Source organism: Copadichromis virginalis, linkage group LG9 (genome assembly GCF_057382275.1).
Source record: "Copadichromis virginalis isolate Kocher_CV1m ecotype Utaka linkage group LG9, C_Virginalis_male_GT1.1, whole genome shotgun sequence".
Lineage (NCBI taxonomy): Eukaryota > Metazoa > Chordata > Actinopteri > Cichliformes > Cichlidae > Copadichromis > Copadichromis virginalis.
In genome coordinates, this window is record NC_140626.1 from 10,013,304 (window position 1) to 10,029,474 (window position 16,171).

Genomic DNA, 16,171 nt, shown 5'->3' on the forward strand with positions numbered 1-16,171 from the left:
ACCTAACAAGAATCCATTACAAGGCCCAGTCCGATGGGGTTTGGGGAGAACATGAGATTGACTACATCCTTTTTGTGCAGAAGGTAGTGCTGTAGTATCTGTTAGATACAAATGTATGCAGTGGATATAAATGGTGTGCATGACCCTCAAAGCTTTTCCCTTGTGTTACAACCTGCATAGTTCAGTTGAAAAACATTCAAATCTGTTATGGGAAAAATCTAAAAGACAAAAAATGGACAATAGGCTGCTTGCATAAGCATGCACACATTTAAACTAGAACTTTGTTGAAGCAACTTTTTATTTAATTACAGCATTTACCCTTTTTGGGTAAAAATCCATCAGCATGGCACATCTTGACTTGGATACATTTGCCCACTCTTCCTTGTAAAAGTGCTCCAGCTGTCAGATTGTGAGGTCATCTCCTGTGCAAAACTTTCACTAAAAGAAAATATTTCCTATCTTGATCTGGATATATGCTTGGGGTCATTGGAGGTGAAATTCCTCTTCATCTTCAGCTTTCAAGCAGATGACTGAAGGTTTTGAGCCAAAAGCGACTGGTGTTCATAATTCCCTCCACCTCGACTAAAGCTCCAGTTCCAGCTGATAAAAATCAACTTCAAAGCATGATACCGCCACCACCATGGCTCACCATGGGGATGGTAACATGCTTTTGAGAGACTTTAGCATTTTTTTTGCAAATTGTGCCTGGGCTTGGATGTCTTTCTTTGTCAGAGAAGGCTTCCGTCTTGAAACCCTGCCCCATAGTCCACACATGTGACAACATACAGGATGTTGTCATATGTAGCACACAACCAGTACATGCTGAATATACCTGCACATCCTTCAGTATTGCTGTAGGTATCTTGGCAGCCTCCCTTATTGTACGTTTTTAATTATTCATATTTTTGCCCACAACAGATCTGTTTGGTTTTCAGATGAATTGTGCAGAGGTCAAAGTTCATGTTAATGGTGGGAAAAGAGTTGAAATAATTTTTTGTGGTCTTGTTTTTTTTTTTTTTTTAACATCATAAAAACCTGGCATTTTAACAGGGATGTGTACACTTTTATATCCACTGTACTCAGTGATTTTTGTTTTAACCTGAAAGGCTAAATCTACCTTACACAGTGTGCAGGCTTGATGTGACAGCTTCATTTCACCCGTGTAAATAACAACCCTTGGCCTGAGTTTACCTCTGAGTACATGAGTTCTGTGGATTTAAAAGAATAGCTTCATTTAGGAATATGCTTCATGTACACAGGATGTAATCATTAAGCTCTTCAAACTAACTTGTGGTCACTCTGCAGGACACTGATGTGAGGTGGACCTGCCTCAGGTGAAACTGCTCTAATGTGTGTGTTTGTGACTGGCATGCAAAAATTAAAATGCGCATATATTAGGTGCATGTTAGCTCAGTGAGTCACTGACCACAATCATACAACTGAATATTATCACCTTAAATTTTAAGGTGTTCTACAGATACAATTCCATGATGATTTAAAGTTAAGCATGCAAACTGTGACAGCCCACATTAAACATGTCCAGTTTTTCCTATAATGAGGTCAGCGTATGTGCAAGTAATGGCTCATGACTCTGTATCATATAGAGAGCGTCCCTAATGTGGTCTCAAAGGCATACAGCTCTGGGTATGAGCACAGAGGCCTCATGTTTACAAGGTGCAGACAATATGAGAGAGTACCAGCTTAGAGGAAGCAGGAATGGAGCAAAAAACATGATTACTCCTGAGCAAATTAACTCTACAGACAGCTGTTTTCATTTATCTTGATGTAACGTGTATCTGGATTTCATTTGTCTGCGAGTCTGCCTTTTGTCTATTAGGATTGTCTTTGATGCATGACTTTCTTATGCCTCTCCACAGGACGTGGACTTGAATCCAGACCCCAATGAGATCAAAAGCCACTGTTATGTGAGCAAAGAGGAGCTGAAGGAGATGTTGGAGAAGGCCAAGCGCAAAGAACTGGAGATCACGCCCTGGTTCAGTCTCATTGCAGAGACCTTCCTCTTCACGTGGTGGGACAACCTGCAGAACCTCAAACAGTTCATGGATCACCACAAAATCCACCGCATGTAATTCTATCCAGGATCCGGCTCCTCTTCCAGCATTTCAAGCTCTTTGATTTATGCAGAACTGACATAAAAATACAGTCGGCTGAGCTGCTGGAGAACTGAAAATAAACCTCCACTCAAGATGTGAGGTTTCCACTAGCTACTTTGGAGAAGGTGTAGAGCTTCAGCACTGTAACGCAAAGTAAAGAATGTCTTAGTCATGTGATCTATAAGGTGATTTATGTAGGTTTGTAGCACTGAGATGCATCCATCTTCACTGTAGATCAGACGTTTGCTGTAGTGCTCACGTGTCATCTTTCAGGCAATAGTTCGGATGAGCTGGGTTCACAGCCTGAGCAGAAGGTGATGTTAGCAGGAAATGTGACACTAAATAAGAACAGCTCCACAAAGGCAGCAACCTATTTTTATATAATAATGTGAAGTGCCTGATTATAGGTCGTTAGCCTGAGGGGATTAGTATCTCTAAGTCACAACTGCTATCACTCTGCATTGTTGAGTGACATCAGTGAACAAGCTGTATCTTTGTACACTTTTACACAATAAAGTATTTGTGTGAACTTTGCATGAGCATTTATTTTTGAATTTTAGATTCAATTGATTCACTACTAGCTGAATAATACCTTGATTTTTGTGGTAATAATTTCGGTAAGTTGTACATCTTATATCAAGTCGAGCTTTTTGAAACCAGACCTCAACTGAGAGGCCAAGGGAGAGATTATATGGTGGTGATTTGGCAATATCATGGGAGGTCTGCCCTTAAGTATACTTTGCTTTATCGTTTCTTTGCCTCACGGGGGGAATGTAACTCACAAAATGAACATATTATTCATTAAGACTTAAATCTAGAGAAAGCTGATATGTGAATTTTTTTTTAGCTGAAATCGTGTAATTGGTGATTCTTGAATCATATTTACTTTGTGGACAGAAAAACACCTTCGTAGACTGTCTGGGGTCACTTTTCTTAATGTGGAACTTTTGTGGAATATTTCAACACTGAATTATCTGCTTTTAGTTTAGTATTTAACAACTGAAAACATTATGGCAACACTGAGAAGACAAATCATTAGGAGTGTGTTGCCGTCTTAGTCCTCTTTCTGTAGGAAAACTTCAAAAAGCTGACTCAGTTCTTGTCTGAGGTACAGACCAGGAATAACGGAAATACGATCCTCACACCCACCAGGGAATCGCTCCCAGCTGTAGGTTCACCTCCTCCTGCTGAAGTCAAAGAGCAGCAAAAAAACAGTCTAATGTAACATCACTCAATATTTCTGTGATTCTTTAAATAGGCTTAAAAGATCATTCTTATAACTTTATTCTACAAAACACCTAAACTCCTCCGCATGGTGAGAAGTTACATTCAAACTCTTAAAGAGAAGCAGCAGGTAACGCATAGCTCCGAAATCCTCACCACACAGGAAGTGGTGACAGGTAGTTCCCTGCATCCTGCAGCTGGAGCTTCCTCCTCGCCCTCTCTTCAGCATGGCCTCCTAGAGTCTGAGCAACTCTCCACCAGCGTCACAAAGGCCATACAGACACTCATTATAAGCTCTAAATTGGGTGGGGGGAAAAGCATGAATCTTAAACTGGAACTGAAGAAAAATGATAAAAGATATTGAAAATAAACTCAAGCTGAATAGCACGATGTCTTGGCTTGAATGGTTTTTCTAAGTTTTGTTTTTTGTACAGAGGAACATTCACATGAGACATAACAAGAAAGACAGGACTGTAAAGCTGTAAAGGACAGAATAGATGGGGCATCGACAGCTAGGTACTGACGTGCAGTCAATGGAAAATTGATAGCAATAAACTTTATCCTGATATATATGTTCAGCTGCAAACAAACAGAAACATGGACACATTTGCATTTATATGTATATACATGAATACATTCTCAAATATAAACATACATATGTGCCTGTGCACACGCACACACCCTGCATTTATGAACATATTTCTTCAGTATACACATGTATACTGTGGGCATTAGAAAGAATGCATTTTCAGGGCACTTCCGCACTGGCTTTAGTTTGCAGAGTTGAAAGCCTCGTCTGTCTTTTAAATACCGTACATGACTGTATCCACAAATCCTTACACTCAAGACCAGCAGAGTGGATCAACATCCTAAACTAAGCTGTGGAATTAACATAACACTAACATTAGTAGCAACAGAAATGGCTTCAACTTTACTGTGTGCATGAGAAATAAACAGTTTCTAGTTCTTTGTAAGGGGTAAATGACGCTCTGATTTAATTTGTTTGAATAAAATAGGCTTTATTTGCATGCTTAATGCACAATGAAGGCACAGTTCCCACTTCTTTCAGACCACAAAGCAGATGAAACGTGATACACTCGTTTCATTGTAAAACCATATAAAAACAAAAAGGTAAAAACAAACAAAAAAAAACCCATAAATGTACATGACTAGGACCTGATCCATTTATCACCCGAACAATGTTAGCTGTTTGCCAATCCTTCAGTATCAGGTAAAGAAGTTACGGTAGATATGCCCTTGAAACATGCAGCTTCCCTGTTGGCAGCATGTATGTTTGGAAAGCCACAAAACAAGCAAAGGTGGGCAGAGTAAACAAGGTAAGAGAAGAAAAAAAACAAAAGTCTGCCTATATATCAAAGTATCAGATTATTAAACTCACCAAATATCGTTATCGATCTTAAAGACTACTGTATCATTTAGACTCTATATATGACTAACGATCAGTCCTGAGTTTGGTTTCTACTGTGCCAGCATGTTTAATACCGATTTATGTTCCTCTTAGTTGTTGGTCCAGTTGAAGAAATGATCCCGTGGTAACTTTGCTAATCTTCATCCAAGTGATAAAGTATCTAAATGTAGCTGACACAAAACTAGAAACTGGCATTATACATTCCAGTTATCACAACATCATTTCAGAATAATACTCTGGGTTTGGCATTTCATTCTAACTAAACAGAATAATATAATGTTTTGCTATAAATGTGCAATAATGCCACAGCTTTTAGAAGAAGCTCCACGTGCCAAAAACAACAAGAATAAACATGTGGTATGATGCTATCAAAAGATAATCTTTATTATTTTACATTTTACCTCCATCCATCCATTTTTTTCCCGCTTATCTGGGGCCGGCTCGTGGGGGCAGCAGCCTAAGCAGAGAAGCCCAGAACTCCCTATTCTACATTTGACCTAATTTTTATAATTTGCTTCTGGAGCCAACAAACACGCATTAAAAAAAATTAATCACACTGCTTTGCAGTGTTTTATCTTGTAAATCTGAATATCCTGTTATTCAGTAACTATTACATTAACACTAAAGCCTTAAATCTTAGTGTGGGTTATTTTGCAGTTGCTTTAGAATTCACTGTAATCTCAAAAGCACCAAGCCTGTTTTAGCATCTAAAAGCAATAACAGATTATTCAACCGAGGAGAGTGATTGTGTAGGATGTGTTTTCTATTATCTCAGTGTGGTGATTGCATAATGTGAGGAAGCTATGAGGTGATCTATAGTTGCTGGAGATGAGATGAGTCTGCTACACAGTGCCTGCAGGGTTGGTTGCAGGGTTGGAGTTGGGTGGACTCAGTTTCATGGTATTAAAAAAATCCACCAGCTGACCTGGTACTTCAGCCAGCACGGTCTTTGCCAGCGCTTCCTTCGGTGCCTGAAGAGCAAAAAGAGTCAAGTCAAAAACAGTGAAGAGGAAAATAATTCTACATGTTTTTAACTGATTCCTTGCACGAGTATTGAACACAGCAAGGAGAGAGTGATGGAAATGAAGAGAGCTTAAAGGAAAATTCCACACACTTTAATAAACATTGGATTTCAGATGTTATCTTGACACTTTCTGAGGCTGTAATTACATCACACTCCAGCAGAGATGATTATACTTTTGAGGCCGGTGGTAGGCTAACATTAATCAAAACTCCTGGACCGATCAAAGATGTGCTCAACTGCTTATCACTTTAACAACAAAGTGCCGCTTTAACAGCGTTACGTAAATAGAGGAATTTTCCTTTAATATAAGTCAGAGTGCCACCAGTGCCTTTAACCAGAGCCACAGATACTCAGTCAGACAGTACGACAGACTTTGTTGTACCAGACTGATGATGAATCGCATGCAGTGATTCATTGCTGCAGTTTTTCGTGCAGGTGAAGGAGAAGTTAGATGAAAGCAGGGTTTATGACTTAATATTTCTGAGGTACCCCTATGAAGGACTAGGATCTTGGGGAGGCTTCAGTTTCAATGAACTGAAGAAGGAGGTCACTTGCTGAGGTAACTCGGCCAATACGCTTTGGGCAAGAGCCTGGCTGGGCGCCTGAAAAGAAATGGATAAAACAAAGCAAAGAGATAAGCTAAAGCTGTTTCCACACATGCGCTGTAGCTCTGCATGTTTCCAGACATTACACAGGTTGTGGTAATGCATCTGTCAGTCTCAGTCAGACTGGACATTAAACGGCCGTCAGCCTCCCGGCTCTCTTTTAACAACGCACTCATGTGGGAAGAGCCCATGAAACCTCCTCTCCTACACCAAACAGCATATTTCACTGGCATGAAATGTAAGGCTCCAGTGAGGCAGCCCATAGAGTGGACTACACGAAGCAGAGACCCAGCATTAGCACACCCAACTTGGGACTTACATGGTGTAAGTGTGGGTTTGCCCCGCCTACACAACCCCACAGTTCACCCACACTTTCCCACTGTGGGCCCACATGGGCATTGTTCTTGGGATGTGGAAAATGTGAGAAGGGACATTCTCTGGTTGTCCTAACATGTTTCCCGCAACATTTCATGTGTGAAAACAGCTTAGATGATTTTTAGGCTGAGGCGCAGGCAATCCCTCACTTTGGATATATATGATTAACTGGTATTGGCTCGAGAAACACTCTGCTCCGTTTAGTTTGTAATTTTAATGTCAGCTTAGAAAAAAAACAAAAAACAAAGTACATGCAATGTGGACAGAAAAATCAGGGGGACACCCAAAGCTAACAGCATCCAGAAACCTGGTACATATAGATATAAAACAAAAACAACAAAAACTTGATGTTTTTACTGTCACTTACATTTTGAAACTGCCTGAATGGTACAAACTGGACAATGTCTCTCATGGCAGCCTCGCCAGTGAGAGAGCGCAAACGACCATCGTCTCCATCCAGGAACTCCATGGCACTGAAGTCCGCCCCTCCGACCCCGACGATGATGATAGACATGGGCAGGCGAGATGCGTTGACGATAGCGTTGCGCGTCTCGTCCATGTCCGTGATCACTCCATCAGTGATGATCAGCAGAACAAAATATTGCTACAAGAAGACAACAACAACAAAAACACAACTATTACAGCAACATGTAAGCAAGAAGCTTTTGAATCCTCATCAAAACTCTGATATTTGCTCAGTTCTACTGCTTAGTGCCCCTCGAGCATCAGAAAGCCCCATCCCCTGTTATCCTGTAGCTTCGGATCAAGCTATTATTAAATCACCTGCTTCAATGTGAACATTATACAACCATTACACTGACAGGACTGCCTGAACCAAATGTTTACTGAGAGTATAAATGAGGTAGTGAATTCATAACCCACTTTTTCCTTATTAACAGGACAGCATATGTGGCCATGATGTAAGATTAATTATTTTCCCAAATACAGTATCCAATAATGGCTCACAAATTCCAAGAGATATTGCAAACACTTGCAGTTTTTTAGTTTTGGATTTGGGATGTACAAAAAACATTTTTGAGTTTGCTCGCTTCAAAAGCAAATGTTTTTGCAAGGTTTTCAAGTTGAGTGCTAAGACTTTAACACACTATGATCTTACTAGAACCGATGACTAAACATATGAATTTGTAGACTGCACTACTCATGACATTACTAATATCTCTTACTCTTCAGTGCAGGCTGGAATATTGCAAATGCTCACAGAGTTGTAGAGTAAAAGATAACCTACTAGGCTCATATCCTTCTACTCCATAATGTTGGAGTTTGCATTATTCACAGCATTGAACAACCCCTATTTACCTTATACCAGCCCTTGGTGCAGTCCCTCAGTTCATCCACTGGGTGGGGTTGTATGTTAAGCATGCATCAATCTCTTATTTTGTCAATTGTAGATGGTCCGCATGTTAAAGCATTAAATTAAATTTCAAATATGAAACTGAAAGCCCTTGCCTACAGTGAGTGAGCTGAAGAGGTGAAATACTCACAGCTGCAGTGGTCTGCTGGAGGGCTTGCTTTGCAAAGCAGGCCACGTGGTTGATAATCGGGGAGAAATTGGTGGGACCGTACAGTTTGACTTGAGGCAGGCAGCTTCTGTAGGCTTCAACCACACCTTCAACACCTACACACACCCATACAGACACCATTGATTAAACACACTACAAACTGAGAACTACAGTGTACTAGGGTGCATGTGTATAGTAAGTAATGAAACATCAGCTCCAGTGCATTTATCTGTAAACACACCTGCACAAAATGGATTTGATGGGTTGAAATTGAGCGGAAACTCATGGGAAACCTGTAACACAATAGATTATAACAGAGAAAAATCAGCAAATTAGAGCAAACATCACAGGTTCACAGTGTGATCTAACAATGTCAAAGCACAATCTACAGTATGGTAACAAACAAAAAACTGTCTTATGTGGTGTGGAAATGTCTCATTTCATATAAACAGAAGCTTTACCTGCCATGTGGGTGGAATCTGGGCTCCAAAGCCAAATGCAGGAAACATCTTATCACTAAACATGAAAGACAAACCAAAAGCTTATTTGAATTATGAGCCATAGATTGCATTGCCAATAAGTTGATGCAGTTATCAGCCAAGTTAAATGAGTCCCTATCATACAACTCTACTTAAGTAGCTTTAAATATCTCATAGTTTACACTAATAATACCAGGTATGTGAAATATATTCCTACCTGTCATAGTCCTGGATGACATTACCCACTGACCAGATTGCAGTGAGATACTCATTAACACCCTGGGGACTAATGTAATGCAGAGACTGGGGTGACCGAGGATCCCCGTTGGAACCTGTGAAGTCAACGGCCACCTATTGGCAAACATACAGGTGAAGCTATAGAAAACCTTACTGCAAAGATGAATGAATGAAAACGGAAAAGAAACAGAGAAGACGAGACTCACAGTGAAGTTAATCTGACAGCCTCCCATAATATAATCCAAGAATGTATACTCCTTCACCACCTGGAACAAGTATACTGGTCATCAAGTCAGTTTAAATAGCAAAAAGCAAAAACAAAACAACAACAAAAATCAGTACCACACCTGGCAAAGCTTTACGCTCACAACACCAGAGTTCTTGTAGCCTTTCTTCTTCTGTTTCTTTTTACTGTTGATGCATTCAAACTCTGCCTGCATGAATAAAACCACAGTAAAGGCCACATTCTGTTGCAATGTCAGAGACCAAAGGGCAGTTTTAGCCATCAACTCAAACACAGTGCAGAAATGTTTGAGCTGCCCACATATTGCAGTACTCTCATACCGGAGAAGTGTGTGAGGCTTCTTGGAGGCGTTTCATTGTCGTCTCAAAGACGCCAATAAGATCATGTGACCCGTCATTGTCGTAGTCGTAACACTCAACCTGAAAACGGGCAAAAACATTTGGTCGTGATCGAGTTAAACTGGAGGGGAAAATCTTCCATTAAGGGTCAGTTCACCCAAAGCAGAAGTAATAAATAACCAGACTTTGCTAAGAATACTTTCTCTGTGGAAATGGGATTATTCTCAGTAACTAGGAGGGCTACGAATAAAAACTAAAAATATCCGCAGTGCTGGATGCCATTATAGACAAATGAGAAAAGGTTTGGTGAAGTTCCTCTCTGCAGACAAACAAAACAGAAGAAACAAACAACATGCAAAGGAAACACTCAAATGAACACTTTGTACTCCACGTGTTCTTGAAGAGAGGCGGACAGTAAAATGACTGGACTTGTATGTGTTGCTTTTCACGAATGGTAAACTTGATAAAAGTGGCGAGCACCTTGCAGGGACCCCGCCTTGTTCCCAATGTGGTCCTTTCACGCACACATCACACAGGAAATGATGGAGAGATGTAAAAATACAAATACTTTGATTCACAAATAACTCACTTGTCCTCTATGGTGGGAAAGTGCTTCCTTCCTGACATGTTTGCTTCAGAGGTTAAAAAAAATATCATCAAGCTAATTTGTAACACGCTAGTTACTTTGTATGTTTTGAAGTACCACTTACTCCGACAGCTCTAAAGCAGAACAGCGAATTTGAACTCAACAAGAAAAATCAGAGTGATTGTAGGTGCCCAGTGGATTGAAATCATTTACTTACTTTTATTGGCTTCTCCATGTCTCCTCCACAGAGAGACTGCAGAGGGATTCGAAACGGCCTCCATGTTGGATTCAAGTTGTTCTTCACCACCTGAGAAAAACAGTTCATCACAATCAGATACTGCAGGATACTACAAGTCCAGTCGGTCTGGTTTAGTCAACATGTCACTGGAGAAAATGTCAAATATGCTCCTTTTATCTCATCTGTGGTTTGTTGATGCTGTGTCACCAACTGGTAGGCGGCCCACCTAATAACAACAACGCAAAAGCTACAGCTACAGTTTGTTATCCAACAAAGGAAATTTTAGTATCAGACATACAGAGAGTTCTTGATCAGGTGCTGGGGAGCACCACATGGAGGAGGAAAAATGTTTTTTCCCCTCTGGAGCTTATTTGGTCTCAAACAAGAGCCCAGTCCTTCCAAGAAAGAAAAGCTATAAATACACCCTCACATTTGGATCAAAACCGGTTTTCAGTATTTGAGAAACAAAGCACAGGCTTAAGTTAATGCCATGACTCACTGAACAACAACAATATTGAGTCTGGAGCCTGACTCTAAAACAGAGTCAACCCCCTTCTCAAAATGCCAAACTTCAAAATTTAAATTAACAGGTTTACAACCTGGTACGGAAAACTGTTTGTATCAGGCTCTCTAGCTTTTATAATCACTCACCTGTTTGGTTAAGACTTAAAGTTAGGGTGTGGCCTCTTTGACAGGTAGATGAGAAGAGACAGCCTAAAGCCATCTGTTACGCCTCACCTCCACCAAATCCAGTCACTAAACTAGAGTGTTCTGCTGTTAGTGCCTTATGGAACATTGTAATTGTATTATCAGATAAATAATACATCCTGTTGTGAGGTACACACTGCCAAGAGAGAGATGTATGTAATTCACCGATAATTAGCAGCTATGTGTGTCTGAGCAGTTGCTAACTAAGCTAGTGTTAGCTAATAATAATTGTGCAAAAGCTGTGTTTAACAGTTACACCATCAGAAGTTCCTCTTTTCACCCTGAATATTGAGGGTGAAGAGAAAAATCACTGTTCCTCCATCAGAGAAGTTAGAGATAAGGAGAAAATTTGGTCTTCTGCAGAGAGTTTTTCGCCATGACTGCCATAATTGATGGGTCATTGCTTTACTTCCCATATCGTTCTTCATGATTTCATCCACCTTGATGAGATTCCCAGTTTCAGACACACTGAAGCATCCGCCAGCATAATATTCCCACCACCATGTTTCACTGTGGAGATGATGATGATCTTTGGGTTGTACGCCTCTCCATTCTTTCTCCAATCATAACAATATTGAATTGATACTTCTCGCTGTAGCTCTTGACACTCAGAAATGCTGTGATAACTTTGCACATCCATCTCCTCCTCTGTGAGCATCAACAATTCTTTTCTCAAGTCTAAACTGATTGCTTTCATTTTTGGCATGACGCTTTCTCCAGTGACAGCTCAAACCTCTCCTGATGTTTTTATAGTATGTGTAAATTTAAAGATAGTCTTCCCCTCTTCATTTTACAACCTCTGAACATTAAATAGCTAAATCACATCATTGCACAGCAATGGTCTGTGCTACAGCTCAATGAAAAGGTCCGTTTATCAGGGTACTAATAATATTGACCCTGGTCATTTTTCTGGAGTAATTTTGTTATTGTGTGCAAATAGAAATAATGTGTCTTCTAAATATATTAGTTTTCTTTAGAAGTAGGGCTGTTCGATATGACGATATATATCAGATGACGATATAAAAACGTCTATCGTTTCATTTTATGCTATCGTTTGTTTCGTGGTGTCGCAAAATAAACAGTTTACGGCAATATTGTTTCATCGTTTTGATGGTCACTGTGTATCTAGTTACAACTTTTAGTTCTGTTATTTGGTATCTTTTGGATAGGCAGGAGCAGTGTAAAAGCTTTGTGTTCACCTCTGTTCTGTGAGCCAGCTGCCAGCCTGTTTCTGTCTGCTTGTAGAACTCCAGGTAGGGGTCGGACTTTCCAAACAAATCCTGTGTACGAAAATGAATAAAGGGAATGAGGTCAATAATACCTAAAAATGAAAGAATGAATTTAAGTTATAACGCTGTATCAGCCATACCTTGTTGTCTAGTTTTCTTGCTGCCACTTCAAAATTCACCACCCTATTGTCTTTTATTTCCTCTGCATTGATCTATAACACAATTAAAGATAAATGACTGAGACAAAAGCAAAACAACACCATCCAACTGTTTATCTGCAGCTTTCTGCATCACTCACTGTGATGGTCCCTTTCCCTGCTGGTGATTTGTTCTTCAACACAAGCGGTCGGGTCAGTTTCTTACTAGATACAACCTAAAAGCAAGCAAAAAAACATGCACTTTGACAAAGACAATTAGCCACAGCAAAATAATTTGAATGAATAGGCTCAGAATGAAGACAAGAGAATAAATGAGTAATACACAGCAGCCTGCAGACCATTAAGCAAATGACAAATCGGGCATAATGAACACATGAGGTCACATGATAAGAGTCGAACCAGCAACTGCTTATCAGGGATGTTAATGCTTCATCTGCAACATGGTAACACTGTAGTGTCCTCTTACAGCAAAGTATAAGTCCTACCAGTTTTGCACCTGCAAAATCTTGTTTACTTCATTTAACAGAAATTAATTCTGAAATGTTGAACACTGAAAACCTTCAGCCTTGCAGAAAGAGGAAAAGAGAAGGAAACCTTACTTGGCCCAGGGTGCATTCTAGTTCACCCAGGAAGTCATCGTCAGTCAGGTCAATTGTCTTGTTGTCAATGTCATAAACTCCAAACTTCAGCTTTTGCACTATTTCAAAGTAGTAGTCAACGACAAACTTCTTTGCAAACTTTGGGCTGAGACAATTCTGGACTTTCTCTGTGCGACCCACCTGTTAGAAAAGATTGCATCAGTTAGTCAGAGAGAAATTAGTGCTGTGAACTCTTCACAAAGCAGTAGTTTGTATTGAGACACACAGTGAGGAAACAGGAAATGGAAACTATCCCTTCAGGGGGCTTTTAACACTGTTAACAATTAACACTGAACTGTAGCTTTTCTCCTACTACAGTGATATAACCGATTGCACCTAGAGAACATGTGGGCTTTCCAATATCCTGTCTTATCAGCTTTCCAGTGTAGGGAGAGACTCTTAGGAATCTATCTGTTCCTTTCAAAGTTGGTATGGAATACAGGCTCATGATGGTGGGTTTGACACTCAAATCATTTAGACCTGCTAAACACACTGACCTCATACCACTGAGAATCAGAGCTGTTCATTAACAGGACACACAGGGGGTCTGACTTTGAGCCGACGTCTTTGTCCAGGAGGTTCTCACAGGACACAGTCAGCTCCACCTTGGTTACACACTGGGCAGCCATGTCTGACTGGTAATAAACTGGGAAGACAACAACATAGAGATGTTAAAAAAACAGACATTGCACTACACAGTACTATGAGCACTGATTTAACAGTAAGTGGCTGTGGTAATGTTTAGTGAAGATCGTCCTGAAATACTGACATTTTTGCGTTTGTTTACGTAGGTATACAATTGTGACGCTACTGTTAGCCCTCCCAGCCTCCCTCTAAACGAAACCAGTCGTGCAGCTAGGCAGTGATGTTGTTCTAACACACAGACGGGTTTGTTTTGTTTTTTGTTTTCGGGAGGATTTTTTTGCTTCGACATTACGTTTAACTATTAGCGGTCTAACGTTACACTACATTAGGGGTGCTAACGTTACACTATCCCGTTATGACTAAGGTAGCCAATGAATTCACTTATGTACAATGCTTCTCTGCTGCACAGTGTCTTGGAAAATGTGACACAACCATTAATGCCGTGCAGTGGGTGTGGAGCAGAAAAGCTAAAGAGCACTTAAAAAAAAAGACTGCTCGTAGGCTCACAGGGCTAATAAACTGACAACTAACTAGGTTAGCTGGTATACCACGTCAACTTCCGCAAAATTAGTAATAGCTAGTTTAAATTCAGGCTTACCTTTGAAAGTGTGAGACGCGTTATGGGACTCACGGAAAGAAAATATTGGCTACTATAACCGACACTGGTAACACTCCCTTGGCACAGTGCTCTTGTAAGGAAAAGTAGCTCCCGTCCGCTTAATCTCGAAAGCACGAAACCACGCCCACCACTTTAAATGAACAGGGGCGTCACCAGGAATCTGTGTGTGCGGGTGGCTGGGTGGGGGGCTAAGGGCAAGAGGGGGATATATGATCAATCTGATATAAAACCAGTGTAAACTACTTTAAACTCGAGTAAAGCCAAAAAACAAAACACTGGGTACAGTTTTCAAACTTATATGCAGTATTTTGTCCTGCTAATGATCTATTACGTGAAAAGTGGAGCTGCACAAGAGTTTAAACATACTTTAGTGTTGGATAATGGTTTTGCAAAATATGGGGAAAAAAACTCACTTTTTACTTCAGCAGTGGCGGATCTAGAAAATTTTACATTGGGGTGGCAAAGGAGGGGCAAGAGATCTCGGCAGGGTGGCACATCTTCAGTGATGTATGTGTAAATCCCCTATGTGTAAATGGAGTCAACAAAATATCCACAAAAATGCTTTAAAACTATTAATTGCATCATTACCTCTTCTAAGGAAACACAGACAATTGCACAAGCAAAATAATTCCAAGAAGACCTCCTTCCAAGGTTCCAGGAATGTCACAAACTGGATGGGCACTCTCTGCCATTTGCTTTGTTTCTTTCAAGAAGTCGTATTGTATGGCACATCTCAGTTTGTAAGTCTTGCAATTCAGAGTCATATATGGAGAAATGATCTCACCTATCTATAATGGGAAGGAATATAGAGACTGTAAAGGCATCTTTGCTGTTGACATTTGTTTTCTGTCCAAATGTAGATAAGACTAAGACTATCAGACAGTCTGCTAGATGTTTGTTTTGGTCTTTTTGATTTGGCAATGGTAGAAAGATGGCAACTACTGCATGTTTCAGTGGCTATACGCCACAGCTCATCAAAGCTCTCCTCTTTGAGGCAGTCTTCAAACGTCTGTCGGAGGCTTCATTAAGGTCGGCTGCTTTGGCAGGGTCCATATTTATTGACTGGAGCTTCTCAGACAAAATCTTTGTTTCACGTAGAAATTTTCTGAAGACCATAAGGAGTCCCGTGGAGTCAGTCTGAGAGCGTAATCCTCTTGCATCTACAGCATTTTGTGGATTTTCCTCCAGCGCTCTCATTACTGCAGACAACCTGCCAGGAAGGGTTTTATGCGTAGCAAAGCAACAGGACCACCTAGGGTCACTCAGTTTTGGTCATTCTTGTGCTGGCATACCGAACATTTCTTTTTGAATATTAATCTGATTATTGTGATGTGAGCCTGACATGAATGTATACAGTCTTTCCAGCAGTGAAAAAACATGCAGCTTCTGCGACATCTTTCACAGAGTCAGCACCACGTTCTCTTTATATTACATCTCTGACTTCTCCAGACATCAAATGATCTTCTCTCTTAAACTGGAAGCATCCAATTGTTCTGCTCTTTGGTATTCAAGGAAGCTCTCCTGAGTCGCACCATCATAATAATATCTTACAACTAGAGATGACTGCTCAGTTTTTGTTTTTTATGTCCTTTGTCTCATGTGTCAAAATAGAAAAATGTTAACTTTCTTTAACATTCTTGAGGATTTCCTCACTCACCACTTCAGCTAAACATCCCAGAATCTCCTTTTGAGTGCTTTTGCTGATATATTTTGCGTTTGTGGGACCTTGTGACGGTCGTCTTTTCACTAATGCATCATGTT

General features: G+C 40.3%; 2 protein-coding genes across 5 annotated transcripts in view; one reads left to right on the forward strand and one right to left on the reverse strand.

Annotated features, from left to right (window-relative positions):
• Nucleotides 1–2,648, forward strand: part of idi1 (isopentenyl-diphosphate delta isomerase 1) — a 6,676-nt gene extending 4,028 nt beyond the window's left edge. For all 3 annotated transcript variants that reach the window (XM_085467590.1, XM_085467592.1, XM_085467591.1), the window contains exons 6-7: nt 1–83; nt 1,878–2,648. The exon at nt 1–83 is cut by the window's left edge and continues 22 nt beyond it. In XM_085467590.1, coding sequence (XP_085323716.1) covers nt 1–83; nt 1,878–2,090 — 296 coding nt within the window. In that variant the 3' untranslated portion in view covers nt 2,091–2,648. The remainder of the gene's footprint in view (nt 84–1,877) is intronic.
• A 2,477-nt stretch (nt 2,649–5,125) lies between these two features.
• cpne3 (copine III) lies at nt 5,126–14,527 on the reverse strand. Of its 2 annotated transcripts, XM_085467584.1 has the most exons (17): nt 14,390–14,527; nt 13,644–13,792; nt 13,108–13,287; nt 12,649–12,723; nt 12,491–12,562; nt 12,321–12,401; nt 10,393–10,482; nt 9,572–9,670; nt 9,355–9,441; nt 9,214–9,273; nt 8,988–9,121; nt 8,753–8,807; nt 8,533–8,584; nt 8,274–8,407; nt 7,139–7,375; nt 6,281–6,393; nt 5,674–5,738 (listed from the first exon to the last, which is right to left on the reverse strand). In XM_085467584.1, the coding sequence occupies exons 2-16, from the start codon at nt 13,773–13,775 to the stop codon at nt 6,283–6,285; spliced, it is 1,599 nt and encodes a 532-aa protein (XP_085323710.1). In that variant the 5' UTR covers nt 13,776–13,792; nt 14,390–14,527; the 3' UTR covers nt 5,674–5,738; nt 6,281–6,282. The 2 variants fall into 2 exon arrangements, with proteins under 2 accessions (XP_085323709.1, XP_085323710.1); XM_085467583.1 differs by lacking the exon at nt 6,281–6,393 and having other exon boundaries at nt 5,126–5,738.
• Between the last annotated feature and the right edge of the window lie 1,644 nt (nt 14,528–16,171).